We start from the raw sequence: 26,456 nt of genomic DNA, 5'->3' as shown, positions 1-26,456 counted from the left end.
TAAAATGCCAGAATATTTATTGCATTATTATTATTATTATTATTATTATTATTATTATTATTATTATTATTATTATATTTATTTATATCCCGCCCTTCTGCCAAGGCTGGGACGCAGGGAGGCTTACATTATTAAAAAATGGTTCAATTAAAAGTGTACAAAAATTAAAATAGAATTCAATTATGAAAATAACAGTATCTATCCTTTCCATGTCCTCATGGCCTCCCTATTTGGCAGTCTGGGGATAATAGCCCTTGGAGTCTCTTCAAACTCTATCAAGTTTATCACACAAAGGAGATCGGGAGTTTATCCTGCAAATATCCCGGGGGGAAAAGTCACATCATTCCACACAATGTTGCACAAAACCCGCCATGAAAGTGGTCACCAAAGAGCATTGATGCGCATCTTTTCACTTCCAGGCTTTCAGCAACAATGTGTTTCCGATATCATTTTATTTGCACAATTATGTGTGATAATCATTTGCTGCAATTACTTGCCATTTTTGCTTCATTTGCGGGATGCTTTAAATACGCTTTAATCTCTCTTTCATGTCAAAACCAGCCCCAGTGTGATAAAATCCTATTTTCTATGATTCTCTCCAAGAGTGGCTGGGCATGGTTTGTGGGGGTCTGGGGGCTGATTCTTCGCTATTGAGTGCCCACCTTCTCCCCACAATTTATGCCCCATCCCAGGCGCATAAAATACATTGGAAGCACTGAATCAAGTGCAGCGGCTTTCACAAAGGTTGCTTAAAAACCAGAAATTTTGAAATGCAGAAGAAGCGAAGTTGGCAGAATGGGGAAATGCCACCTCCTTGTCTCTCTGCCCCACTCCACCAAGCAATGCCCCCCACTTTTGGCACCGAGCCCCAGTCCCTAAAAGGCTGCCTGATTTACAGCCGGCGTTTAGGGGAAAAGAGATAAAGGGTTTTTACAGTAAAAGGAGACAAAACCAGCCGCAAGGGATCAGCCAAAGAGAAGGTCAGGGGGAAGGATGGGGCTCACATGCCAGCCAGCGTGACTCAATGCCAGCCTGCCCCAGAGACCGCTGTGGGGCGCCAGGCTGACCTAAAGACAGAAGGTATTGGCCCTGCAAAAACAGCCAAAGATGGAAAACCCAGTTACCCATTGCACTTTTTAAGGGCTATACTATAGCATTCCCATTGCAGCAACTGGGACAGAGCTCTCTATTTCTGTGCAGCAGTGATATGCAGCATATTTTGTATATCAGTGATATGATGCAATGCAATATATTCGTACATGCAAATATTCCAGAATCCGAAACCGAAAACTCTTCTGGCCCCAAGCATTAGGGGATAATAAGTGTTTTGGATTTTGGAATATTTGCATATAATGAGATACCTTGAAGGTAGGATTCTAGTCTCAACACAAGATTCATGAACGTTTCACGTCCACCTTATGCACCTAGCCTGAAGGTAATTTTATACTGTACACAATATTTATTATGTGTGTGTGTGTTTACGTATTTTATACACAAAAAAGGTTTGGATTTTGGAATATTTGGAAAGTACAGGTGTGTCCCTCTGGACCTTTTGGACTTCAAGTCCTAGCAGATGTTAGTGAATGGTGAGGAATGATGGGTGTTGTAGTCTAACAATTTCTAGCATGCCACATTTTCCCCATTAGCTCCAGTCCTAATAGTAAAAATTAGTTGTTTTAATTAATAAATGAGAAATTGTGATATAAGGGATGGGCACTAGAGGGCAGCTCAGCCTTTGGGAAGGAAATTAATGAGAAATTAATAGGAATCCAGAAATCCACGCATAAAGGAGAGCACCTCTGAGCATGCACAGAGTCAGTGCTGCCAGCACCAATGCTGAGAAGCCATAACCAAAGGCCCATCTGCACTGTAGAAATAATGCAGTTTGACACTGCTTTAACTGCCATGTCTCCATCCTATGGAATCCTGGGAATCCATAGTTTGTTGTGGTAGCAGAGCTCACCAACAGAGAAAGCTACATAGCTCACAGAACTGCAGATCCCAGAACTCAGTCGCATTGAGCCATGGCAGTTAAAGCGGTGTCAAACTGCATTAACCCTGCAGTGTAGATGCAGCCATAGCCAATGGTGAGGAATTCTGGGAATCGCAGTCCAGTTTGTTGTGACAGCAGAGAAGGCAAAATACCTCACAAAGCTACAAATCTCAGGATTCTATAGCATTGAGCCACGGCAGTTAAAGCGCATTATGAAACTGGATTAATTCTGCAATGTAGATGCAGCCTGAGACAAGCGAGGAAGAGAGAATATCGCAAAAATATAGTGTGAAATGGATACGTGTGAAAATTTGTGTTTGTGTGAAAAAAGAGAAAATGGACATTTCTGAACACACGTCTGTGTGTGAAAGGCATGTGTGTGAACACTGAAGCTGTATCCATATTGCAAAACTAAAGCGGTTTGACACAACTGCCATGACTCTGTCCTACAGAAATAATGGGATTTCTAGTTTCGTGAGGCACCAGAGCACCCTGACAGACCAGGCTGAATACAACAAACTACAAATCCCAGAATGCCATGGGATGGAGTCATCATAGCAGTTAAAGTGGTGTCAATCTGCTTTAATTCTGCCATGTGGATGCATCCCATGGCTTAACAGTTGCTAAGCATGAGGTAACAAGGGCTCATGTCTGAGTCGGCAGCACGGCCATTTTGTGTCCCTCAGTCAGCCATATTGGTGCCCTTTTTCTTCTCAAACTGCCTGAGGAGAATTTATGAAACCAACATTGTTGATCATTTTTGAAATCACCACAGAATGGCACAGCTTTCTCACTGTTTATTATAATGAGAGTAACAACGCTTCTACTTTTTAAATGGTTTCAATGTGTATTTTTAAGGCCAAGACCCCCCTCAAAGGACAGGGTCCCTTGTTGTTTGAGTTCCAAAATGAAAGTCAGTTAGGATCCAATACATTTTGGCCTGATCTGCACTGCAGAATTAGATCACTTTGACAGTGCTTTTACTGCCATGGCCTCAATGCAATAGAATTATGGGATTTGTAGTTTGGTGAGATGTTTAATCTTCCCTGTCAGGCAGCTCTGGTGTCACAACAAAACTACAAATCCCAGGATCCCACAGGATGGAGCCATGACAGTTAGAGCAGTTTGATTATGTAATACAGTTTACACCTTTTGAGCTTTAGAGTGCATCTGCTTTGTAGAACTAATGGAGTCTGGCACCGCTTTGAACTGCCATGGCTCCATCCTACAGATTCCTGGGAGTTGTAGTTTTGAGGGGCTAAAAACCTTGTAAGACTACAAATCCCAGGATTCCTCAGGATGGCTCTACAGCAATTAAAGAGGTGTTAAATTGCATTATTTCTGCCATGTGGACGCACCCTTAGTCTCAATGTTCCAAGAAGAAAATATGGGTGACAATATCTGCCTCACACAGTTTATCTCAATTTCAGGCTATTTTAAAGGTCATGACTCTAATCCTCCTGTGGAATCCTGGGAATTGTAGTTTGATGAGGGACTTGGAAGTGATTAAAACTAGTTTTTTGGATGAATAAATCATCAGATGTTTTCTTGGGGATGTCAGTCATGTTTTATATTCAGTTACAAAAACTTTATGTGACATTATATAAATATTATAAAGACTTGATATGAATACATGTGTTTTCAAACTAAACAGCTAGTCATTTTTGTTTTTAATTACTGTAATAATGTGTATCACGTCGCCTATATTTAGCTTTAAAAAGTCATACAGTAATATTTTCCCTCAAACAATTGAGCGCAGGCGGGATTCGAACCCACAACCCTAAAAAAAGGGGTGCGGAGTCACTGCCCACTATTGACTGATAACGAAGGAGGGTGACTGCGCACGTTGATTGGTCCACTAAAAAATGTAGGCGGGTCCAAAATATGAGGGATTCCGACCCCGCCCTAGTACTCTGTGGAGAAAATTTCTTTTTCCCTCAAATGACCGCCTTATCAATTGACGTGGCGAGCGAACCAATCAAGACCGAGCAAGCGCCCTAGTTATGGGCGGGACTTTCCGTGCGATGAGCACTTTCAAGGAGACGGGGCGTGGCTCCTCCGACTCCTCCCCTCCCTCTCAGTGTGTCATCCGTCTACCGACCCTTTGAGGACTGAAAGGGAAAAAGGTGGGACAAAAAAAAGCCGAGCCAGGATTGGTTGCGACGGAGCCAAGAATACTTTCACGATTGGCTTTTAAAAGCGGGCCTCTTTTGGGATTGGCCAACGCTCATAAATCCTGTTGAGCGAAAGTGGAAGGAACCCCCCCAACTATGATTGGCATGTTGCCGGGGGGGGGGGGGAGGAGAGGAAGTAACTATGAGAAAGAAAGCCTTTCGTTTTCTATTGGGTGTGTCAGGGGAAAAAAATTGGTCCCGCCCCGCCTCTTTAGCGGAATCCCCGCCTACGATTGGCTCGGTTCGGGTACAGAGGGGCGGAGCTTGAAAGAGGAGGGCGTATAAGGACTGTAGTGGGCGTGGTCTGGTCGGAGAGGGCGGGGCGGGGAAGAAAGGAAAGCGTCCTCTGTCGACGACGGCGCGCGCTTACGCATGCGCAGAGGCTCGCGCAGGCGCAGTGGCCGCCTGGCTGTGTAAGGGGAGGTCGGTGGGTCTCATTCGGTCTTTCCTTCGGAGGAGAAGGACGGGGCCCGCGGAGGCAGCGGCGCCAGAGAGGGCTATCAGGCCGTGCCGCGGCCGGGGAGAGGGTGGGGGGCCGGGCCTCGCGAGGCCACGGCTTGAAGGGAGCGGTCACGGTGGCGGAGCCCGTGGAGGCCGGGGCCCGTCCCGCCCCCGTCCCCCCCTCAGAGGCGGCAGAGGCGCCGCAAGAAGAAGGGGAAGAAGAACCGGCCCCGAGGAGGAGGAGCAGCGACGGCGGCGGCGGCGGAGCGTCTTCCCCTCCGCCGCCGTCGTCCTCCTCGGCCGCCCCCGGACCCCCTCCTCCTCCTCCGCCGCCTCCTCCTCCTGCGGCGGCGCCCTCGGGGCCCATGGAGGGCCTCCCCGTCGAGGTCCGCGGCTCCAACGGGGCCTTCTACAAGGTGAGGAAGGGAGAGGAGCCCCGGTTGCCACGGAGACGGAGGGGTGGGCGGGGCCCCCGCGGTTGCCATGGAGACCTGAGGCCGGGAGGGGAGGGGCCGAGGGAGCCCCCTTCTTCCTCAAAAGACCCCCTCCGAGGCTCTAGTCCAGGGGTCCCCAAACGGTGGCCCTTTAAGGGCATTTTGGGCTTCATCTCCCAGGAGCCCCAGCCATGTCGGCCAGTGGCCTGGGATTCTGGGAGATGGAGGCCAACAATCTCAAAGGAAACAGTTAGGCTTACATTTGTTCCCTTTAAGAGATTTTGGACTCCAGCTCCCAGAATCCCAGGCTATTGGCCGACATGGCTGGGTCTTCTGGGAGCTGGAGTCCAGAGTCTCTTAAAGGGCACAGTTTGGGGTACTAAAATACTATCTATTAAGGGTTTTTGGACTTCAGTTCCCAGAATCCCAGCCTATTGGCCAACGTGGCTGAGACTTCTGGGAGATGTTGTCCCACAATCTCTTCAGAGGCACAGTTTGGGGACCCCTGCCCCAATGTAAGTATGGTTTCCCAATGGGCAAGTACCGTCAGTGGTTCCCAGAACTGTGTCCCTGAAGAGACTTTGGACTTCAGCTCCCAGAAGCCTTAGCCATGTGGGCCAATAGAGTCCTAGAGTTGGAAGAGACCCCAAGGGCCATCCAGTCCAACTCCCTTCTGCCCTGCAGGAACTCTCAATCAAAGCCATAGCCCAAAGGGCCAGTGTGGGGAAGGGATGAGCTGAGATGTGGGGGGTGGGAATTGGCTGGGGAGGAGGGAGACTCCATTTGAGGGGCCTTTTGAGGAGGGGACAGTGTTTGCACAAGGTGCGGGGAGGATGAGCCTTTGGGGGAGAGATTGGGCCCCAGACCAGGAATTAGGGAAGCTGAGCTGGCGGTCTCCTCCTCCTCCTCCTCGGATGGACGCTTGTTGGTCGAAGGAAGGAGAGGAGACTACCAGGCAGAGCTGGCAATACTGGGCTGAATTGGTCCCATTCCCCCTTTCAAGGACCTGGGAGATTTGTGCTCCCCTTCCTGCCAGCTTGGTGTTGTGGCTTGAGCTCTGGGGACCAGTTTTCAAATTCCCACTCGGCCGTACAAACCCATTGCTTGACCCTGGGCAAGTCACAGCCTCTCAGCCTCAGAGGATGGCAATGGCAACCCCAGCCCCTCTTTAAAACCTTGCCAAGACAACTGCATTATAGCATCAACATAAGTGGGAAATGACTTGATGGCATACCACAGCAAGCGTTCCTATCTCTGCTTGGCATACAGACACATTGCTTGACCCTGGGCAAGTCACATCCTCTCAGCCTCAGAGGATAGCAATGGCAAACCACTTTTGAACAAACATTGTCAAGAAAACCCTGTGATAGGTTTGCCTTAGGGTCACCATAAGTCTGAAACAACTTGAAGGCATACAGCAACTACAGCTCCTGGACATTCTTCCTTTTGCTCCTGGAGATCTCCCATCTGAGGGTCCATCATGCTTAGTTTCCAATTCCTAGGAGCATGTTGAAGGTGGGATGGCAGGAAGGGGGGGGGGGGCCCGGACTCCCCTTCTTTCGTGGCAGTTGAAACATTTCTGCTTTTTATCACTGAGTCAGATGCATTGGGGGGGGGTGTCCATTGGGCCCAGTATTGCAAACTGTGACTGGCAGCTGTGGCTTTCCATGGTTTTAAGCCACAATTGCTTCCTAGTCAATACCTGAAGATCTTGAGAATTGTCTCCTGGGTGTCTCCCAGTTTAGCTGGTCTCAGGCAGAGTCACTTGTGCCCAGGGTCATTCTGCAGCTGTTCTTGAGAAGAAGCAGAAACTGGGGGAGCGGCTGGTGAAATCCACAGAAGGGTCTGGAGGCTGAAGAGGGCCTTAAGAGCATCCACAGGCTGAAGCATTACTCGGGCTTTTTGTCACCACCACCACCACCAACATACACCCAGCACATCTTCTGAGCATCTTAATAATAATAATAAATAATAGGATTTCTTTATATACCGCCCAATCACTGAGAATCTGAGCAGTTTACAACAGAGGGGATAATAGACGGTTCCCTGCCCTCACAATCTAAAAGACACGACACAAAAGGAGAAGGGAATGGTGAGGGGGCAGGGGATTGGGTCCAGCAGTTCTTCTCTCCCTTGGAGGGCTGGACCAAGGCAGATGGACCGGAGGGAGGGCTCTTCTTCTTCAGGCTAGCCTGTGTCAGTGGTAATTCCCGGTGTCGGTTATGGTTCTTCTGCTGTTCTGTCAGGGTCCTTGCTGTTTTGTAAAACAATATATTCTGGCGTCTCGCTCCGCTTTGGAGGTCCATCCTGACGGAGCCTTTTCCCAGCATTTCTCCAGCTCCACAAACCTTCTCAGATGCCTGACTTTGCTGACAGGGGATGAATGGAAAAGCAGGCATTGCCCACATCTTGAGATGTGTTTCCATTTTCTTTAGGGATGCTCCTGGACCAGCAATGAGAGATTAAGGAACTGGGATTGTGGCAGTGGGAGGGAAGTTTTAGGAGGCTGCCAGTGGAGATCAGATAGCTTTTTGTGTGTGTGGTGGGAAAGAATAGTGTCAGTTGCTGCTGTGCCTTTTTGGAGCTTAATGTTACCACAGCATTAGGCCCTTCCTCTCTAGGGCCTGAACTTTGAAAGGGCAGCTGGACGACGGCTACCAGCTGGGACCACTATTAAAGGGGACTGTACCAATGTGTAAGGCTCTCAGTGGCTGCAAGCCATGATGCTTGTGTACCAACCAGGTCTGGTATTAGTGGGGATTTGCCTCAAAGTACCAGTTGTGGGGGGCTGCCATATGGAGCAGCTGTTTGCCTTTGTGCCCTGCTGCTTGTGGGCTTCCCATTGGGGCATCTATTCGCCCAGTGGTCCCCAAACGGTGAGCTTTAAGAGATTTTGGATTTCAGCTCCCAGAATCCCAGACTACTGGCCAACATGGCTGAGGCGTCTGGGAGCTGAAGTCCAAAATCTCTTAAAGGGCACAGTTTGGGGACCACTGGACTAGAGGAACCTTTGCTCTCATCCATCAGAGACCTCTTGGGGAGGCCAGGGGGAAACACCGTGTGGCTCCTTGGTGGGAGAAGGGGTGGTCTTGCAACAGGAGAGCCACACCCTTCTTACCTACTTGCTTTTTCCCTTTCTCCTTCATTGGGCATAACATCATCTGAAATCCTTGCTCTCTGCATGTCCTGAGAACAGCTTTCCTGCTCAGGTCTTCCCTCTTGACGCGAACTACTGATCGCACCTGTGCTTTCAGCTGCATTAGTCAGCAGCCATCCGCCAGGCCAGCAGTTTATTTATATCTCTGTGCCGTTAAGTTTCGTGTTCCTTTATTGTGTAAGGAAATAAAGATGCGAGGCCTTGTAACTGTATCTCTTCCCTTCTTGATTGGCATGGACACATGTCCCTCCGGACCGGTGGCCCTGCCTGCCTCTCTTTCTCTCCACCTGTGTGTAGTGTGGGTCAGTTTGAGAGGGAAGCATGGCTGTTTTTATCTTTGCACTGAAACATACTCGTCTGAACTACCTTCTTGCCTTGTAAGGAAAGACTTTGCTTGGGTTTTTAGGAGACAGGGAGTCTTAATAGGGCAGGAATCAGGGGTGGATAGTAGCGTCTGTGGGTAGATCCCTGAATGGTTTACAGTAGTGAATCAAATCCTTTTTTCGCTCTTAGCTGCTTAATAATAGCAAGGGAAAAAAGCTTCCTCACTTACCCCTAAGTGTATTTGTGTATTGGTTTAAGTTCTGGTACTGAAATCTAATTTCTGGATGGTGCTTTGTGCCCAGTGGCATTCCTTGAATTGCCTCCCCACGGCCTCATTTTGCACCTGACAGGGGACCTTTGGGTTCTGGTGAAAGATAAAATAGACATTGGGATAGAGAGCATACATTTTTCTTGGTGAGTGCCTGACATCAGTACTTGTGGAAGGGCCTTGGGCAGCAGAGTGAGGAAAGGCTTATGCTAAGGAATGGCTGCTACTCAGATCAGACCTGCTTTTCCTGCCCATGGTACCCTCCTGACCTGCTGGGCTGCTGCTCCCAGAGATACCCAGCCAGCTATGTAGTCCAATACAACTGAAGGCCCAAAACTTTGCAGAAGGCTGAAACAAGGATTCTGGGTGAGGCTAGCCAACAGTTTGACTTAGTATGAGGCAACTCCTTTTTGTTCTTGTTGTTGTTAATTTAAATGTTTAACAAGAAAAGTGGAATTGAAAGTTTAGTAGTCCTGTTAGTAGTCTCCTTGTCATTCTGTCTTTGTGTCAGCATGCCAAAGCTTTGCAGGATCCTAGTCCAGTTTTTACAGCTGGGGAATCCGTTGTCAGCAAGAGTTCATTCAGACTTTCATCTCAGGTTTGAGCCTGACACTCCTTGTAGTTTCTACTTCTGCACCTATAGTCTAGTGGACCTAGCTGTAATGTCTGTTTCTCAGGTGAGTTTGGGCGTCTTTCGACACAGAGGTGGAAACAAGTTTTATAGCAAAGGCTTTGAACATTTTTGCTATGGCACCTTGAGTTTGTATTAAAATAAATGTTCCCTTCTTTTTGCCTGTTGATAGGAGCAGGGATTTTAAGAGGCTTACTGGACACAGAGGTGGGGTATCATCTGTAAAGAGCGCTCCCCTGTCATCTTTGAGCCTCAGTGCTACATAGTGAAGGGTTCTTTGCAGGTGATACACAGCTGCTTAGCTGATAGATGATAGACAGCTTCATATGAGATGTCACTGTTCTTACCATTATTGCTATTAACAACATTATATCCTGCTCCCCCCCCCCCAAAACTGGGATTCAAATTAGCTGTCAAGACAATCTTCCCCAACCTGGAGCCCTCCAGAAATCCTGGACCTTGGCTGGGGATGATGAAAACTGCAGTCCAAGTACATCCAGAGAGCCTTAGTTGGGGAAGGCTGTATTCAAGGTCATGAGGGCAAATAGACCAGCAATGAAAACGAGAACACCTGGAACAGCTGAGATGCTGAGTTGTGCCAAACTTCAGCAGGTCAGTGCAAAGAAATCATTTATTTCATCAGAATCTCTGGTCACTATTCCCTAGCAAGGGGAACTTCCTCATTGGTGGGCCCTTGGCTAAATGTGCTCCCCCCATGAAGAGGGGCAGGACAGACATGGTAGGGGCATGGTATTGTACTTGCTGCTGATTTTAGATTTCCCACCTTAAAATGGAGTCACACCAGTAAGGGTCTGGAATGAAGATGGCCGCAGATCAAAATACAGAAATCTTTTGAGGGTTAATCTCTGGCTCTCAGAGTAGAGCAAGTTATTTTTGGCCTCTTTACATGCCCTTTTGCTGTGGCATCTCCCCACATTCCTTATCAAGTAAGTTATTTTTAAAGTCATTTATAACCCCACCCATCCCATAACATTTTTTTTGCCAGCTATCTCTCCCCTGTCTTGTCTCCCCATCGTGTTACATGTCCTCAAAAGACTCTCAGTCGGAGAAACGGGATGGGTAAGTCTGAGTAGGGTATGCCAGCTGTAGCTCAGTGGGAGAGGCTCATGGTTGCAGGACATTCCAGATTCAACCTCGCTTCCTTTACCACCCTGCCATTCTCAACATGACTAAGTCTCTGGCGCTAAGCAGAGTCAGCCCTGATTAATATTTGGATGGGAGATCGCCAGGAGGCAATAGCAGGAACCTCTGGGTGTTTCTGAGAGAGAATCTGGCCTGATAGCCTAGAGAGTTAAGGCTGCCACTTCTGACCCATTAACAGCAGCTTCCTGTGTTTCTATGCAGAAGGTCACAGTTTCAGTCCTGTTGGTATCTTCAGGTAAGTCTAGGTGAAGAACCCTTCCTGAAGCCCTGAAGGACTGTGGCTGCCAGTCAGTGTTGACAGTATGTGACTAGCTGGACTCTCCCAAGAGCATAAGTCAGTGTAAGGGCAGTTTCCAATTTTCCCATGAAGGGATCCAGGTTGAAGATAATGTGAGAGTGTCCTGCCAGTCAAAATAGTCAACACTGGGCTAGATAGACCAGAGCATGGGAACATTCTTCTTTTGGACTGCAGCTTTCAGAATTCTTCAGCCAGCATGGCTAATTGTTCTCTTGAATTTATATAGCCTCCAAAAAAGGGCAATGTTTCCAGGTTCGGAGACAGACCCCAGGCCTTGTCTGGTAGAAGGCCATTTGTCGTTAAAGATTCCACATTGTAGTCTCTGGTTCTGCTGGTCTCTGCTGGGTTGCAGCTGCTTAAGTATCTCTGGTGGTTGCTATATCTTCCCCCAGAGGCAGCTGATTGAGCAGAAAGTAGGAATGTTCTTTCTCTGCCAAGTCTTTGGTAGAAAGGTATCGGCCATATGGACAGCATTTTAAAGCAGCACTTATTGCTGGGAACAGGGTCCTCTGCTTTACAGTCTCATCTATAAATTGTGTATGTGGTGGGGTCATGCCAGCTGACTCTGAGCTGAAAGTGGCCAGGTTAATTTTGCTCCCTTCTCCTGGAGGTACCTTTGGGGAGCATCTTGAGGGCCTTGCTGCTGCTGTCTTTGGTCTCGAGCATGCCAGCTATGCATTCATTCATGTGTGTTTGCCTGGGCTCTTTGGGGATTTTCTTGGGTGACCCAAGAGGAGGAAGCAGGGAAGCAAAAGTTGGTCTCCTGATCACATGTGGATTGCCAGGGAAATGCTCTAGTCACAGGGTTTCGTCCTCAGCCGATTATGCTTCTGTTTTCTGGAGAGCAGACTGAGTGAATATCAGTACTCCCTATGTGTGAGAGTAAGCTTACTGAGCTGGCCTTCCTGGAAGGAGTTTGCTTGCATGGTGGTACAACTTTGGTGGTAGAAGTAGCAGGCACTTGCATGCATGGCCACACTCCCTTACCTTGTCATACTCCAGCCCATGCATACTGTAAATTTTACTTTTTAATTAATTTATTTCACTTATTTGATTTCTATCCTATTTTTCTTCCAGCATAGAGCCCAAGTCAGAGGCTTTTAAAACCAAATTTAGGAAAGCTCTTTTCATGCTGGCAAAAAGAAAGCAGAGAATGAACCAACCAGGCCTCCTGTGGGAGGGAGTTTGCACAGCCTGGAAGCTACCACCAAGAAGGCTCTCTCCCTTGCGCCCACCAAATGTAGCTGTACCTGTGGTGGTGGTGGTGGTGGTGGGACCAAGGGAACACCCTCCACCAAAAATCTTTAAACTTGGGTCGGCCCATATAGAGAGGCAACAGTCCTTCAGGTTGTGGAGGGCTTTATAGGTCATAACCAGCACCTTGGACTGTGCCTGGAAACAACTGGTAGCCATGCTGATGTTGTAACTCAGGAGTTTTATGTTTCCTATAACCAGCAAGCAGTCCAGCTGCAGTGCCTTGGACCCATTGATGTTTCCACCCATTTCCCCAAGGCAGCCCCATAAGGGACAGTGATTGTGCTACAACTGGAGCAACTTTAATGCTGGTCAGCCAGGTCCTTTCTTTTCTTACATGAGTACATTGAGTTTCAAAATCCTTTGTCCAGTATGGAGCTGGAACTATTTCAGGTACAAGGCTGTGCATACGTTGTCCCCACAGGTGGCAATGCTGGCGGAGAGCTCTTGGTTTTAAAACAACAAGCTCTGTTTTTATATCAAAGACTGGGAGGATAATAGAGGGAAGGCTTGCTGAACAGCAGGAAGAAACGTGTGGAGGTTACCAGCTGTTTTATATGGAGTTGCACTATAGGCTCTAATGGTCAGCTGTAAATTCCTGGGTCTACAGCTTGGGGATGTGCAAGTGAATGCGAACAGCACAGGGGCCTTCTAACTCTGCCTTCCTTCCTTTCATGTCCTGCCTCTCTCCAATACTGGGATCCAGGGTGGCTGAATAAAGGATTCCTTGAAACTCTCGTGTGGTGCCAAGAAACAGCGCAGGCCTTATGTAGTAGCCATTTTTTATTTTAGCCCCAGCAATGTAACCCAGAGGGTAAAGTAGACCCCCGTCTGGAGGTGGAGGACGTGGGAGGTGGGGATGTTCCTGTGTTCCTTGTGACATGAAGGGGCCTGATCTGGTCTGAGCCAAAGGGATGATAAATGAGGTGCTCTTTATAGCTGCAGGCGGAGCTCAGAAAGGGAGTCTTAGAGCTGTGGAGGCAGCAGTGAGAACAGCCAACCAGGCAAGGGGCATTTGGAAGGCCCCCAGAGTCTTTGATCCCTCTTGAATTCTACAGTTGAGAAGGCTTGTTGGGTTGTTTCCCCATCTTCCCCTTGAATTGTCAAGACACTGTGTGCCCGATCCATTCCAGACGTGGAAAGTGGGGCAGAGTTTGGTTATCTCGGACGTCTCGGGACACAGCCAGTAGGATGTGATAGGCAGGGTTGGGAGACTGAGGATGTCTCTGCTGGGAATGAAATGGTTGGTTGTAACCACACTTTCTAAAGGGAGAGTCGGTTCCTGTGAAAAATGTGAGTTTTGCAAAATACAGCATCAAACCCATAAGAGTGCAGGATACCTCAGGCATGTTCTTTAGGAAGGTTTCTCTCATAGGGCTTGGGCAGAATTCTCACTTCGATCAAAAGATGCCAGGCTACAGGAAAAGAGATTCCACCTCGACATTTGGAGGAAGTTCCTGACAGTAAGAGCTGTTCAAGAGTGGAACACACTCCCTCAATGAATGCTGTGATTGAGAGTTCCTGCATGGCAGATGGGGAGTTGGGCCACATGGTGCTTGGGGGTCTCTTCCAACTCTGTGAGTCTATGATTACCATCAGTGTCTTTTCCTGCTTCAGTAGGTGCTGCTGATTGGACTAATGGGCTTTCTGTTTGTGTGCAGCACACACTACTTTCTGCTGACTACTTCTTGTTTGGGCAGTTGGCAGAGTAAGCCTCCCAGTCCCCCGCAGCACCTGTTCTTTCTGTCATGCTTTGGACATGCAGGACATTCTAACTTGACTTCCTCATGCTCCAAACTGGGAACACTTGTTTGTATCTCTGTCTTCCTCCCTTAATGGCAACCCTGCAGCTGCCCTCTTTTTTCCCCTGGCAGCGCCAGCCATAAGTGTGAGCATGGCTCTCTGGCAGCTGGGCCAGAATCCCAAAACCTAAATTGGGGGACTTCATTGTTGCTACGCCAGAGGGCATTGTTTAATCCAGGCATGCCTTTTACATAGAAAGTTTTGTGGATTCAACACTCACTGCACAAAAATATTCCTCCCCCCCCCCAAGTATATTGACTCACCTCTCTAACCTTAGCTATATAATCACAGTTTGCCAACTGGGCTCTGGTTTTCTAATACCTCTGAAATGTTTCCCCTTCCAAATCAAATAGTTGTTCCCTGCCTTTGGCCCATATGTGGATCATGCAAACTGGACTGTTCAATTTTGGGGTGGGGTCAGCTCTCATCCTTGTCCTGGAACTACCTTGGACTTTCAGGGCAAGGTACCCTAAACGTACCAGATCCTGTCTGATCTTGGAAGCTAATGGCCAGCTCTGGTTAGCACTTGGATGGGAGACCACTAACCAATGCTAGATGGTGTAGGCTCTATTTTAGAGGAAAGAACTGTAAGAACCATCTCTGAGCATTCCTTTGCTTAAAAAATCTTACGGAATTCATGAGGTCACCATATGTTGACACATGTCCTGAAGGCACATATACATACAGGGTTATTAATGTTTAAAGTAAGTAAATGGATGAAAAGATAAAGGAATTTGGCTGCAGGGCGGGAGCTCTAGGGATGTAAGAGCTCAAAAGTTGCCCTACTCAAGACCCAGGAGTGATCAGTTCAATGTTTGGGGATGGCATTTATCACCCTGTCCAGTATTTCAACATGCAGTTCTACAGCAGCTCCAGCAAAAAATGTACCGCATATACTCAACTACAGTGGTACCTCGGGTTACGAAATTAATTCGTTCCGCGGCTAATTTCGTAACCCGAAAAACCTTCGTAACCCGAATTGCCATAGGCGCTAATGGGGAAAAAGCCGCGGCTCTGCCGCGGCTCCATTTAACACAGCGCCGGAGTTTTTTCGTAACCCGAAAAAACTTTCGTAACCTGAAACAATAAATCCCTATGGGATTTTTTCGTATCCCGAAAAATTCGTAACCTGGGTATTTCGTATCCCGAGGTACCACTGTATAAGTTGACCTCATGTATAAGTCGAGAGCATGTTTTCTGGCCAAAATTATGGATTTTGCTATGACCCGTGGATAAGTCGAGGGTAAAACTTAGGGGCATATAGCAAAGGATCTAAAGGATGAAGCACAGCAAAACAATGTGAAAGAACTTATAAAATTCCAGCAGACATAGCTCTTTGTGCTTACTCTTAAGCTGGATGCATGAGAGAGTAGAGGGGTTCAGTGCTTCACATACTATAATCTTGCTTTTCACCAGGAGATGGTTCCTTCTTTTAAATAAGAAGACACAGTACTTACATTGACTTACGGATAAGTCGACTCAAGTTTTTTGGGTCAATTTTCGACCTAAATTTCTAGACTTATACATGAGTATATACAGTATTAGGACCTCTTTCAGTTTTTTGTCTTTTGAGGAGACAGTCAACTTGGACACCCTAAAAAAGCATCACTGAGCTCTTTGAAGGAAAACTGATGTGCAAATTGTGAATCTGTTGTTGGCTATTCTGACAGCATTTTAGAGTACCGTGGTAAAAATAAATATGACACTGTGTGTGTGTGAGAGAGAGGGGGGGACAGGGAGGCAAAGTGGTTGTGGCTTTCTGCCCTCCTTGGAGCCCCTGCACTGCTTGGAAGATGCCTCGCTATCTTCCAGGTTCACCTCCTTTCTTTGGCCCTGTCTTTGTTCTTGTCATGTCAAGAGTCAAGCAGGTGGTGGGACTTTGGTTACATTTGCAGGTTCCAAGCATCCCCATCCAGGCCCTCTGGTTCTTGCTGAAAGGTTTGACCCTCCAAAGGGCTGCTTCTGGGGTGGACAGCTGCTCCTTCTGTCACTGGTTGGCTGATGGATGGCCCTGAGCATGAGTCCACTTGCTCAGCAGCAGCCATTCCTTTATGGAGGTTCTGCTTCCACTCTGCTCCTCCATGTTGGTTGCTCACTATTTCATGCCCAGTGGACACAATATAGGTGCATCCTCTCTTTGTCAGAGAACCTGTGGAGAGGGTGCTGTTTGTGTTGCCCATAGTAGTGTTAATACAGCATCTCTTGTCTCTCTTCCTTTACAGGGTTTTGTTAAAGATGTTCATGAAGATTCGGTCACAATATCCTTCGAAAACAAGTAAGTCACCCCAGAGATGCTGCCTGATGGTCCCTCCCCTGTTCTTTTTGTTAGAGAAGGTCAGTCACTGTTTACCCCATTTGGGAGAGGGGGGTATGCAACTCTTCAGACAGATGATGGTGGACTGCAACTCCCATCCCTTACTGATGGCCAAGCTGGCAGTGGCTGATGAAATTGGCAGTTCTAAGGACATTGAGAGGGGGCCATGTTTATTTGTTGAACACTCTGATAGTAACAAAAATACCTGTGTTCTTAAAAAGAGTGTATTCTGACAAGGATTGTTGTATTGGAGAAGAGAACTCAAACTCAGAGCTCCTTTGATGACGTGCCCCGTAGAGCAGTGGTTAAGTGCCTGTACTGCAGCCACAAGGTTGAAAGTTCAATCCCAGGGGCTCCAAGGTCCACTCAGCCTTGCATCCTTCTGTAGGTTGCTAAAATGAATACCCGCCTTGTTTTGGGACAGTTGGCCTGTACCTTGTAAACTGCTTAGGGAGTGCGTAGTTCACTGATAAGCAGTATAGAAATGGGGTTGCTATTGCTATTTCTATTGCTAAGCCACCCTTTGCTCCCAAGACCAGATACTGGGTTGCCTGGCATCTCATTCGTCACTTGGTGCTGGCTTCCTCCAGTCTGGATTTAATCCCATGTTGGGCTTTTCCCTCTGAGGCAAGGTTGGTTTCTAAGGCGCATTACAGACTGCCCCTTTGGGGCGGCCTGTAGGCGCGACTTTCCCTGGTGTATTGGGGCCTCAGTGGGTAGAACGGCAGCCGCTGAGGCCCCGATCCGCCGCTTTCCGGGCCGTGGGGAAGTGGCAAAAGGCCACTTCCCCACAGCCTGGAAAGGGGTGTCCTTGGGGCTTCAAGCCCCAAGGACACCCCGTGGCGGCAGGGAGGAGGAGAAAGGGGCCACTTGGCCCCTTTCCCCCTTGCGTCGCTGGGCACAGCCGTCTGAAGGCTGCGCCCAGCGACGCAAACCAGGAAGGAGTTCCGTTTCGGAGCTCCTTCCTGCTCCGTGGAAAGGGCGCGTTAAGCTCCCTCGCGCGGAGTGATGGCGTCACATCCACGCCGCCTCGTTTGGAGGCGGCGTGTTCGTGACACCATCATGGCGGCGGCCATGTGGAACGGCCATGGAGCCCTGGTGGCGCAGTGGGTAAATGCTTGTACTGCAGCCAGGAGCCCTGGTGGCGCAGTGGGTAAATGCCTGTACTGCAGCCATTCACTCGAAACCACAAGGTTGCGAGTTCAAGACCAGCAAAAGGGCCCAAGCTCGACTCAGGCTTGCATCCTTCCGAGGTCGCTAAAATGAGTACCCAGACTGTTGGGGGGCAAATTAGCTTACTTGCTAATTAGCTTACTTGCTGTTCACCGCTATGATCTTTGGAATAGCAGTATATAAATAAAACAATTATTATTATTATTATTATTTATTTTGTGCGCGCAGAGCGCGTACTAGGGTTAGGGGGTGCGGTAACCCGCCTAAGAGTTTGAAATGGTCTCATTGTGTCCCAGCGGAGTTGCTGCCTCCTCTGCTGCTTCCCCCCCCCCCCCGGTCCTCGAATACTGCCCTCTCCTGTCCTTCTTTTGTACCCCTAACAGTGCCTGACTCTTAGGGCAGTCGAGAAACTGATTGCGGGGAGGAGATTGCAAGGTGCTGGAGGTCTCCTCATGTCACTGACAGGGTGTTCCTTTGTCATAGATGTCATGGATGTCATATAGAGGATGGAGCAAGCTTGTTTTCTGCTGCTCTAGAGACTAAGACATGGAGTAGTGGATGCAAACTACAGGAAAAGAAATTCTACTTCAACATTAGGAAGAATTTGATGGTCAGAACGGTTCGAAAGTGGAGTGTGTTGGTCTCCTTTGGAGGTCTTTAAACAGAGACTAAATGGCCATTTGTTGGGGGTTCTTTGATGGTGTTGTCCTGCATGGCAGAATGGGGTTGGACTAGATGGCCCTTGCGGTCTCTTCTGATTCTATGGCCTGTTACAGACTGCCAAAATAAAGCTGCTTTGGGTCTCTTTGGAGGTATGCTATTTAAATGATGCATGGGTCCTAAGAGCCCGGAGGTTGCGCCAAAGCCACACTCCATTCCTAAGCACCAGAGTGCAGCTTTTGATGCAGCTTCCAGATTCTTAGGATGCATGCATCATTTAAACAGCATACCTCCAAAGAGACCCGAAGCAGCTTTATTTTGGCAGTCTGTAACAGGCCTATGATTCTATGGGGTCTCTTTCAACTATGATTCATGACACCCATCCCTTCCCCCCCCCCCTGGGAATTACTAGTCTTCCACCCTCAAGATGTAAGTAATAACCTAGAGGTCTTCCTCTGTTGCTGCTGCTTCAGCTTCTGTAGGGCAGTTTTCCTAGCTCAGGCTTTCACTCTCAGGTAGGTGCTGTAGGTGCAAACTGGCCCCTTCGTGGGGCTCTGTACTGCCTTTCGGTGAAGCATCCTCTGCTCCTTTTGAACACCCTTTGGAATAAGGGTGGGCAACTACCTGCCATGGTTGACTGTGTGGGATCTTGGGAAGGATCAACTACTTACCATGCCCCCAGTTTTATAGATTAGTTTGAAATTGATGCTCCCTAGGGATTGTGAGGGGCAATTTTTTATGCCTCCACTCTCCGCCCCCCCACACGAGGACTTAATCCAGGAAGTAAATCAGGAGTTGGCTTTTGGTTTTCCACATAGTAAAAGACTTGGGGACTATTGTGACTTGTGAGCCTCCCTTTACCCATCCAAACAACTTTGTGTGTCTGAAGCTGTTATACGTAGCTTTTCCTGCCTAGTAGTTTACAGCAGTAGAACGCTAAAATGGATGTCATGAAAATATAGATTAGGAGAGCTGGTCCCTTTGGGAATTGATGACTTGGGCTCTCTGGCTTGGCCTTTGCGTCTCTTCAGCCTGAACCACCTGGAGGGGCTTTCTTTCTGCCTGGTTGAGTGGTGAAGCCAAACAGGTTAGGGATCCTCTCCTCCTTCAGATGTTCAGCCGCCTCCCTAGTCTTCCTTGAGGTTGTACAGGGGCTCTCTGCCAAGAATCCTTGGCGGAAGCTGTGTCATCCTGTTCGATTAGCAACCCTCCGCTGCCCCCCATTTAGCAATGACACAGCACGGGGGGGGGGTGCTGCTGAGTGCATCATAGCCAAGTAGGGTGAGATGGGAGACCAGCTGTGTCCCATCTGCCCTCCAGACAGTCCGAGCCTGTTGGGAGCTTCTTCCCTCGGTGCTTCAGAAAGAATGGGCAGATTTTGGACACTGATGATTTTGGGGGATGGTGACAAGTTGGACACGTGTCCAGAGGAGGGTGACCAAAATGGTGAAAGGTCTGGAAACCACCAAGCCCTATGAGAAGCAGCTTAGGGACTGGGAATGTTTAGCCTGATGGAAAGAAGGTTACGAGGGTACATGATGGTTGCGTTTAAATATTGGAAGGGATATCATATTGGAGAGGGAAGAGGCTTGTTTTCCACAGCTCCAGAGACTAGGATCTGGAGCAATGGATTCAAACTACAGGAAAAGAAATTCCACCTAACTCTCAGGAGGAACTTCTTAACGGTCAGTGGAAGACACTCCCTTGGAGTGTGATGGAGTCTCCTCCTTTGGAAGTTTTTAAACAGAGGTTGGCAGGGAGATGCTTTGATTGTGTATTCCTGCATGGCTGAAGGGGGTTGAATGGGATGGCCCTTGTGGTCTCCTCCAACTCTATGGTTTTATGAGGTGAGAGTGGCTGACATTCCTGACAGCAGAGCAGAAGTGTGCATGTGAGGATGGGGGGAGGGAGAGTGCCAAGCCGCTCACAGAGGTCATACCCGGGCAGTTGCAGCGGTGACATGTGGCACTCTGGAACAGCTGCTCCAGGGAAGCCAGCCTGGCTCCCAGCCACCTCCGCGGATGGAGGCTGGTGCTGGCTTTGGTCAAATAATTTCCAACTGACTGCTTGCAGCAGTCCGTCAGCCAGGAGGAGCGACCAAGTGAGTGAGGGCAGGGAGGCTGGCAGCTTGCCAGCGGTGGCTCTGTCTGGCTTCCTGTCTGTGCATCCCCCGCAGCAGCGTGCAAATCCCAGTTAATTCCTCTGCCATTAATGAGGCAGCCTTGCAGTACCAGGGCTAGTTCCCAGTGCCTGGTCCTCTTGGCAGACTGGGAACACAGCCGGGAGGAGGAAGAAGGGGCCTGTAAACAACCAGGCTGTTGGGTGGTGGGCATTGCTCTTGGCCATCTGGCACTTCTTGTGTTTCCCTTTGCCTCCCTTCCTTGGACTCATCTTTACCCTGAACCCTTTGCTTCCCAAGACTTGTGGTACTTTCTTTTTGCTAGTTTGAAGCAATGTGGTAGTGCCATTAATCAGTTAAAAAACAGAGATAACAAAGGTGCTTTTTATGTCTTCATTGTTCTGGGAGAGCTGCTCCAGGCTGCTGCCCCCTTGCAAGGTCCGCTTAGTCCACTTATTGGGGATGGAGCTAGAATCAGTTCAGTTCACCTTCTGTACCCAATTGGGAAATAGATTTGCTCCAGAAGGCAGGCTGTTGGTGTATCTGCCGAACCTGATGTAGATTGACAGGGCTAGCTACCTGATGCTGGACTGGATGGAGTTTATGTTCAAGTGGTCTTTGTTTTGCTAAGTTACTGTGCTGTGGGATCAAATAAAAGGGAAAGCGCCTTATCACTTTTTTACTTTGGATGATGCCTTTGCCAATCACTGTGGCTGTGAGGAGCCAGGTTCCCGGGATTCTTTCCAGCCTCCGTAGCTGTAATGACAAAGCCCTGCTGGTGGCAGCATGTAAAGAGGTCAGATGGGCTCCAATTATTGCCCAATGACAGACTCATTGATTTGGGAGGAGCTCCCAAGGGCTATCAAGTCCAGCTGCTTGGCAGTGAAGGAATCCACCACTAAAGTCATAGTGAGCACAAAAGGGCTAGTAGTGAGCCCTGGTGGCACAGTGGTCAAATGCTGATACTGCAGCCACTCACTCAATACCATAAGGTTGCGAGTTCAAGACCAGAAAAAGGGTTCAAGCTCGACTCAGGCTTGCATCCTTCCGAGGAGGGAGCTAAAATGAGTACCCAGATTGTTGGGGGCAAATTAGCTTACAGTTGTAAACCGCTTAGACACTGCTTAGGTGGTATGAAGCGGTATATAAATGAAGCTTGTTTGTTTTTGTTTGATACTGCAGCCTCAAGGTTGTGAGTTAGATCCCAGGGCTCCAAGGTCCACTCAGCCTTCCATCCTTTCATAGGTCACTAAAATGTGTACCTAGCTTGTTGGGGGCAGTTGGCTTTCACATTGTAAACCACTTAGAGCAGCAGTTCTCAACTTGTGGGTCGTGACCTCTTTGGAGGTCGAGCAAACCCTATCAGGGGTCACCTAAGACCGATGGTCTTAGGAACTGAGACACCACTAATTTTATGGTTGGAGGTCACCACGAGGAACTTTATTAAATGATTGTGGCATTAGGAAGCTTGAGAACCACTGGCTTAGAGAGTTCGGGATTCACTATTAAGCAGTATAGAAGTGTAAATGTTATTGCTATTACCAAGGTCTCCTGAGAAATAGGCATTCAACTTTCAACTGAAAGCTTCCACTGAAGGGGAATCTTCACTTTCCAAGAGCATCTGTTTCACTGTCAGATAACCTTTGAGTAGGGAGAATGAAAGGGAGAAGGAAGAGAACCATTTCCACTGCTTAGAGCTCCATAAGAGGAAGGGTGAGAGGAGGAGGGGAAGGAGAAGGAGATGATGATGCCTCTCCTATCCTTACCAGATTATGGGATAAGACCTTATGGATTCCTGGATAGAACCTGAATCATTGATGGTCCAGAACACCAGCCAGTAACAGCTGGTAGATTGTGAAACTGATGAGGATGAGGATGATGCAGTTGGCCTTCCAGATTTATGGCTTTGAGTTTTGTGGATTTGATTATTCACAGATTTAATTCACAAGTTCTCTCTAGGAATCTCTAGGTCCTCCAGGGTGACTCTCTTGTCAACTTCTACCAAATTCATACTGGAGGACCTAGAGATTCCTAGAGAGAACACTTCCCTAGACATTTGTAGGTCCTCCAGTGCAATTTCGTGGTCAATTTCTGGCAGATCCTGACCATAGAATTGCCCTGGAAGACCTAGAGAGTCCTAGAGAGTTTTTCTCTCAGGTATTAAATAAAAAGGTTTTCCCCCCCACTTGGGGTTTTTCCATTGTAACGGGAATCCTGTGCCCCTGACTCCAGAAAATGTGGAGGGTCCACTGTATCACACTGTGTTTTTCTGGAGGCCGTTAACTCAGCCATGTGTCTCCTCGCACCGAAGGCTGGCAGACCCTTTGCCTGTAGAGAAGAGTGAGCCTCTACCTAACAACTGAGGGGATGGGGCGGGGGCGGGGGGAATACAACATGCATCTTCAAAGAAGACATTCCTCACTGGAAAATGAAAAATAAGACATTGCTGGCCTACAAGGCTCTTGAATTTTGGCAATCTCCTCTCACTCTTTGGGCAAAATTTAACGTTTCTGGTCTTCTTTCCCCAGGATTATGGAATCTAGTTGGAAGAGACCACAAGAGCCATCTAGTAACCCATTCTTCCAGGCAGGAATCCACAACTAAGGCATGTTACAGACGCGCCGAAGGGGCGTAGTAGGGTTAGGAATGGGTGTAGTAGGGTTCAGAAGGGGTGTCACTTCCAGACACCCCTCAACCCTAGTACGGACTGAGTCCGTACAAAATGGCGCCTCCTGTCCACATGGGGGCCGCCATCTTGATGTAGCGGACGAGTTGCGTCCACACGTCACACAGTGCAAATGACGCCACGAGTGCGCCATTGGCACCTCGCGGCGTCATAACTGTGCCGCAAAGAGAAGTGCCATTTTGGGGCTTCTTTTTGCAGCGCGGAGGAGCTGCGCGGTTTGTACGCTGGGGCTCCTCCATGCTGCAAATGGCGGCGGCGGCAGACCACACGTTTTGGGCAGTCTGTAACGCGCCTAAAGCACTCCTGGAAGATGCTCACTCATCCTCTGGTTAAAGAGCTCCAAAGATGGAGTCCACCACCAAACAGTTCTTACAGTCAATAATTTCTTCCTTAGGTTTAGGTGGAATCTCTTTTCTTGTAATTTGAATCCACTGGTTCGAGGAACTTCCTGACAGTAAAAGCTGTTCAACAGTAAAACACTCTTCCTCAGAGAGTGGTGGAGTCTCCCTCTTTGGAGGTCTTTAAACAGAGGCTGGATGGCCATCTGTCAGGGATGCTTTGATTGGGAGTCCCTGCATGGCTGACTGGGGTTGGACTGGGAGGCCCTTGTGATCTCTTCCAACTCTAGGATTCTATGATTCTAATCTCTGGAACATCAGAGAACAAGCTGGCTCCATCTTTTGCTTGCTGAGCAGCACATTCCGTTCAGGTATGGCTGGTCTCCTTGTCACCAGGATCTTCTCTCTGCCCTTTCTTAGCTGGCAACCCGAGAGACAAATCCCATTTGGGGATGTTCGGCTACCCCCGCCTGCAGACTACAGCAAAGAGATTTCAGAAGGTGATGAAGTGGAGGTGAGTGGCAGGGTCGGGGTGTCTTTGTCTTGGGGAGGGTGGACAAATTGATAAGGTTTGTTAAGGAAGTGGGTGTTTTTAAGAAAGATTGGGAATTGTTTATTACTTCTTTTACAGTCTTGTTGGGCCCATATATCAGTTTCGGGTTTTATAAGTTAAACACAGTTTGTACGATGTAGAAACATAAATATATTGTAATTTAAAGGATGTATAGCACATAGGGGAATACACTGCACCTTTGCCGTACGTGGACACACTTTACGCAGCTTCCAGCTTATGCCGAAGCCGCGCAACAATAAAAGCAATGGCACACGCACCCACGGCACACGCGCTGCCCTGAGCACATGCTCCATTGTTTCCAATGGGACATGAGCATATGCGGATTTTCCCTTACACGAGGGGGATCCGTCGGATCCCCCCTGCGTAAGGGCAGGGCCCACTGTATATTAATCTGTTAGTGGGTGGGAAGTCAGTAGTGTTAGTTATGTTTGGTTATTTGGTTGTTTAGTAGAGTTCATAGTTGTGTTGCATGGAATGCATGTCTTAGATACATGTACAGAAACAATGTGTGTGCTTGTTTTTATGTTTAATAAAAATGATTTTAAAAAACAACCCTGCTCTTTGCCTCCCTCAGGTTTATTCCCGAGCAAACGAACATGAGCCGTGTGGCTGGTGGCTGGCCAGGGTCCGAATGATGAAAGGAGATGTAAGTTTTGGGACAGTGTCTCCCCTTCCTCATGAGAAAGGGCAAGCTGGTGGTTTTTTCCTCTCTTTAGTGGACTGGGTCCTTCCACGCAAGAATGGTAGTTCATTGTCTGCTTTAAGCATGGATGCAGAGCACAACCAGGCAGATGAGCCTGTGAAATCCAGACCACTCTGCAGCAAACCCTGGAGTAGGACTAGCAAGGGCAAAGCAGGTGGCTCCAGTGAGTGAACCAAGACACCAGCTGCAAGGGAGTGTGTTGGCAAGCGTAACATCAGGATCAGAAGAGGGGCACTCCCCTTTTCATTTGAGTAGTGGGCCTTCTGTTAGCCCCATGGCTCCCAAACTTTGGTCCCCTGGGTGTTTTGGACTTCAGTTACCAGAATCCCCAACCAGTCAGGACTTCTGGAAGCTGAAGGCCAAAGCATTTAAAGAACTAAAGTTTGGGAACCACTGTGTCAGTCTCTTAGCATGAGGGCCCCAATATTTTATTCCCTACTTCTAAGACAGAATTATATGGTGGTTAATAGCTATAGCATCCCATATTTCTGGAGGTGGGGGTGGAAATGGAAGGAAGGCGGACTGCCATTGGAGAAGTTTCTTCCCAATGCCCAGGGAGGGCTGGATTCATTTCCTGTAAGTTCCTTACCTTTCCCTTTTGTAGATTCTAGGGCTTTAATAACCTAGAAATGTAGCATATTTTTTCTTCTGTGCCAGCCTCGGGGGCTCAGGAGAAGACCCTTTGTGTTGGTTCTGGGCATCTCTTTCACTGCTTGCCTTCCCTCTCCCAGTTCTACGTCATAGAATATGCCGCTTGCGACGCCATCTATAATGAAATTGTCACATTGGAACGGCTGCGGCCGGTCAATCCCTGCAAAGTGGCCACCAAGTGCAGCTTTTTCAAATTCACCATCGCCGTACCAGAAGATCTTAAAGAAGCGTGAGTGTTGGCTTCTGGATTCATTTGACTTCTCTCACAAATGTCTGCCAGGCCTGGGGTGCCAGGCAGCTCATGCCAAGCTTAAAAGTGGCACAGGATGAAACTTTAGGAACCATTAAATACAAAAACTTGCACTTCTTCAACACAGTTAAATACATTGTAGTATTAAAGGCTTTTGAGTTAAACAATTAAAAGCAGCAGGGTCTTTTTTAAATTTAATTAATTTGTTTTAAAGACAGTACAGAACCAAATCTGTGAAAGGCCCTTCTTTCAACAGTCAGTGAATTGCCAAGAGACTCCCAGTAGCAGTGTTAACAGAAATTTCAGTTGTAAAACTCTGTGTGTGGATTTTCTGCCAAATCCATGCATCTTACAGTTGGAATTATAATTCATGCACAGATCAGTGTAAACATAACTTGCAGTTATTTTATTTTTTGCGGCATGTAGATTTTGGGAGGGTGAAGCAGGGTCGGGGGTCGGGAAGGGTAACAGAATTTGGGTGATGCATATAACTCAGCCAGGGTTGCCTTATAGGCCCATAGCTGCTTCTGTTGTCCTCCAAGCCGTTCAAAATGGTTCATTTCCCTCCTGTTTCTGCTCTGCAGCTGCTCAAATGAAAATGTGCATAAAGAGTTCAAGAAAGCTGTTAGTGCAAACTGCATCTTCCTCAATCCCACCAGCAGCGAGCTCATCATCCTGGTAAGAATCCATGTCTCCTCTTTGGAGAGTATCTGTGGGTGTGTGTGTGTGTGGGGTGTGTATATATGTATGTGTATGTTTCTTTGTGTACTGACAGTAAATAGCTGTTTAAGCGAACAGCCTGAAAGAAAGTATGTTGGCCAGCCACTGACATTTTTTCTTACTGTATATACAACAGGCCCTCAATATCCACAGGCTTGCCATTGCGATTTAAACATCCATGGACAGCAAGCCCCCTTGCTTTCAGTGGGGGTGCTTATCTTATCCTTGGGGAGGGTCCAGAGAGGATCCCCTGCTAATATGAAAAGCATATTGTACCCAACTGTAACTCTACCTCACATGTAAATTGAGGGGATTATGGGTTTTGAT

The 26,456-nt window shown here is 48.1% G+C and overlaps 1 protein-coding gene across 1 annotated transcript in view; it reads left to right on the top strand.

Moving 5' to 3' along the window:
* Positions 1-4,561: 4,561 nt before the first annotated feature.
* FXR2 (FMR1 autosomal homolog 2) overlaps positions 4,562-26,456 on the top strand; it is a 34,655-nt gene continuing 12,760 nt past the window's right edge. The window contains exons 1-6 of the mRNA XM_042475189.1: positions 4,562-5,024; positions 16,164-16,216; positions 23,652-23,745; positions 24,380-24,451; positions 25,240-25,388; positions 25,994-26,087. Coding sequence (XP_042331123.1) covers positions 4,974-5,024; positions 16,164-16,216; positions 23,652-23,745; positions 24,380-24,451; positions 25,240-25,388; positions 25,994-26,087 — 513 coding nt within the window. The 5' untranslated portion in view covers positions 4,562-4,973. The remainder of the gene's footprint in view (positions 5,025-16,163; positions 16,217-23,651; positions 23,746-24,379; positions 24,452-25,239; positions 25,389-25,993; positions 26,088-26,456) is intronic.

This window comes from Sceloporus undulatus, chromosome 6 (genome assembly GCF_019175285.1).
Source record: "Sceloporus undulatus isolate JIND9_A2432 ecotype Alabama chromosome 6, SceUnd_v1.1, whole genome shotgun sequence".
In the NCBI taxonomy this organism is placed as follows: domain Eukaryota; kingdom Metazoa; phylum Chordata; class Lepidosauria; order Squamata; family Phrynosomatidae; genus Sceloporus; species Sceloporus undulatus.
This window is presented reverse-complemented; position numbering and strand designations above follow the sequence as displayed.